Source organism: Temnothorax curvispinosus, unplaced genomic scaffold, assembly GCF_003070985.1.
Source record: "Temnothorax curvispinosus isolate PA1 unplaced genomic scaffold, ASM307098v1 QBEX01014133.1, whole genome shotgun sequence".
Lineage (NCBI taxonomy): Eukaryota > Metazoa > Arthropoda > Insecta > Hymenoptera > Formicidae > Temnothorax > Temnothorax curvispinosus.
In genome coordinates this window covers 1-2,721 of record NW_020223913.1, presented here as the reverse complement: position 1 = coordinate 2,721, position 2,721 = coordinate 1, and the positions used below count along the sequence as shown (strand labels likewise).

At 43.4% G+C, this 2,721-nt stretch overlaps 1 protein-coding gene across 1 annotated transcript in view; it reads right to left on the bottom strand.

Annotated features, from left to right (window-relative positions):
- Positions 1 to 955, bottom strand: part of LOC112464355 (matrix metalloproteinase-19-like) — a 3,043-nt gene extending 2,088 nt beyond the window's left edge. Inside the window, exon 1 of the mRNA XM_025031298.1 lies at positions 385 to 955. Within this exon, the coding sequence (XP_024887066.1) occupies positions 385 to 955 (571 nt within the window). The remainder of the gene's footprint in view (positions 1 to 384) is intronic.
- Positions 956 to 2,721: the final 1,766 nt, after the last annotated feature.

Genomic DNA, 2,721 nt, shown 5'->3' with positions numbered 1-2,721 from the left:
ATATATTCAGTCAAAACATGCATTTTTTTAATTTGACGACTGTCAATAGTCAAATATTAATTCTAACATTTGTTTCTAACAGATTTGTATTTAGTGACCTCAAAAACTGTTACGTAAGCTAGCTCAATGCAAAAGTAACTTTAATTCTTCTAATTTAACTTCAGGTTAAAATAATTTTCAAATTGTTATTAATATTGTACTTTTCAAAGAGTCTTTTTAAAAAATCGAACTCCACAGTTTTGTGGGAAATTTATTAACAATTAATTTAAAAAAAAAAACGTCTTGATCGGTTAAGAATTACGGTCTGTAGCGATTTTTGAACAGTAAATTTCTATTTGTCCCCACTGTGCGGCGGCGGCGTCCGACGCGGCGGCTCGTTCGTACTTTTTTCACCGTACAAACATTGAATGTCGGCGATGTCGTTTTGGTCGAGTTTCACCGGATACTGCTGGTCCGGCTGTATCGCGAACATCACCGATGTTTTGCGCCTGTTGTGCACCAATCCGAGAGAGTGGCCGATCTTGTGCGTCAGCGTGTAATGCAGGGAGAACCTATCCGTGGGATGTTTAATGACGTAAATGTGCCATGGCTCGTCCCCGTCGACTTGCACCTCGGAGACGAACCTCGCTTGGTCCGTCGGGAGAGACGCGTGGGCGAGCACGTTGCCGGGGCCGTCGAATTTGTTCGAGCAAATTGCTCCGTTTACCTTGGTATTCGTGTTATAGTGACGTAGGCGTCGCCAAGATATTATAATGTCGGCATTCGGCGTTTCGGAGCGTTCGAACGTCAATGCCGAATGCTGCGACCACAGGTCGAACGCGGCCCGCGCCGTGTTCAGCTCGGTTTCGTCGGCTAAGTGAAAATGCCACGTCAGGTGCGTCTTCGGCCATTTGGACAGGCTCGCTTTCGTTCCGTGCTTCAGGATATTTCGGAAACCGCATCGCGGTTTACTCATCAATTGCAGCGTTTCGTTGTTGGGCGTTCCGTCGCCGGGTAAATCGTAGTAATTTTAAAAATCCTCGAAGGCTTTGCGAAGAACGTCGTTGCGTCTCTGAGCCGGAACCGCGTCTACGTCTTTGGACAGATATCCGTATTTCTGCAGGTAGTCGAACGTGAGCGCGTAATTTTTGTCCGTAATTGTGAGATTAATGCATCTCGCGGCGATAAAACACGCGGTTAACGCGATTACGCGCGCGAGCCGCATCGTCGAGAGCGAGAGAGACGGCGGAACTGCGATGACGGCGCGTTGCGGTTTGAGCGCGATTTCGACGAGCGCTCCGGATGCGAACGTTTATGCGAAGACGCTCGTTAGCGATAACGCGGATAGGTGGCGGCGGGGGTTTTGGGCGTGAAAAAAATGCGTCGAAGATTCCGGCGGATGAGTCGGCCCGATAAAAATGCATTATTTTTCCTCGATGTATTTTTCTTCGACGCAAAAACGCCGTTCTTGTTACATTTTTCTTTTTTTACCGCGATATCCTCCCTTTGTCGCGCTTTCTCGGCGCGGATAAGTGCGGCGGCGGGGTCTCGGGTGGGAAAAAAATGCGTCGACGATTCCGGCAGATGAGTCGGTTTGATAAAATGCATTATTTTTCCTCGATGCATTTTTCCTCGACGCAAAAATGCTATTCTTAGTATATTTTTTTTACCGCAACATCCTTTTTTTACCATATATATGAACTCGAGACTAGACTTGGGCGTAGTCTATCCGCACTTTTCGAGCAAACTTATAAGACGATGGAGAAACTTAATGATTTAAAAAGCGTATGTGATTTATTACAAATTCATACCACAGCCCTGACGAGGGAGGTGGAAGATTATTGTAACGGTGCGGCAGTTGCAGCAGCGCGTGAGGAGTATAACGGAAAAGGTGCCTCCCTGTCTGCAACTCACCGTTCGCGTGGACGAGGACGCCGTAATGCTTAAAAGAACGTAAGTATCGCTTTCAAACGCGAAATTATTTCTTATAATATAATTAAATAACAAATATAATATTTATGTATATTTATTTATATTTATTATTTACATTTGTTTATATTTATTATTTACATTTATTTATATTTATTATTTACATTTATTTATATTTATTTATATTTATTATTTATGTTTATTTATATTTATTTATATTTATTAATTGCATTTTTTTGTGTAGGGCCATCATTACTTCATTAGCGAAAAAATCTCGCAACCAAATCAAATTATTCGTTACGAAACTTCGTGGGATGCATAGGGACATCGCGCGGCTGGACTCGCACGAAGAGGCGGGTCGTCGCGAGAGAGATGACGACGACGACGAGGGGGATCGTTCAAACCCGAACAGCCAAAAAGCAGTAACAACCATCAATGACGATGTCCCCGTATGTTGGTCCTCCCAAAAGTGAAAAAGTGTGAAATACGATATATTTAAAAAAATTTATTAAATGACAGAAGTTTATGTATGATAAACTATATAATATTGTATTACAAATAAATATTAACATTGAAAATAAATATTAACAGTAAAATGAAATGTTTTAACGATATCGCGTTTTCTTCACCGCTCCCTTCCGCACTCAATCTGACGCTTGGCGTTATCGCTCGCTTGCTCGCGTTCCTAACCACACCTCGCGCTGGAGCGTCTCGGCGTTCCCGTTCGTTTCCTTATCGCGCTATCGCCCTCGTATCGCGCTCTCGTTTTCGCTCGCCGTTTCTCTGTTTGTCGCGTTAAGATGTATCGCGTTC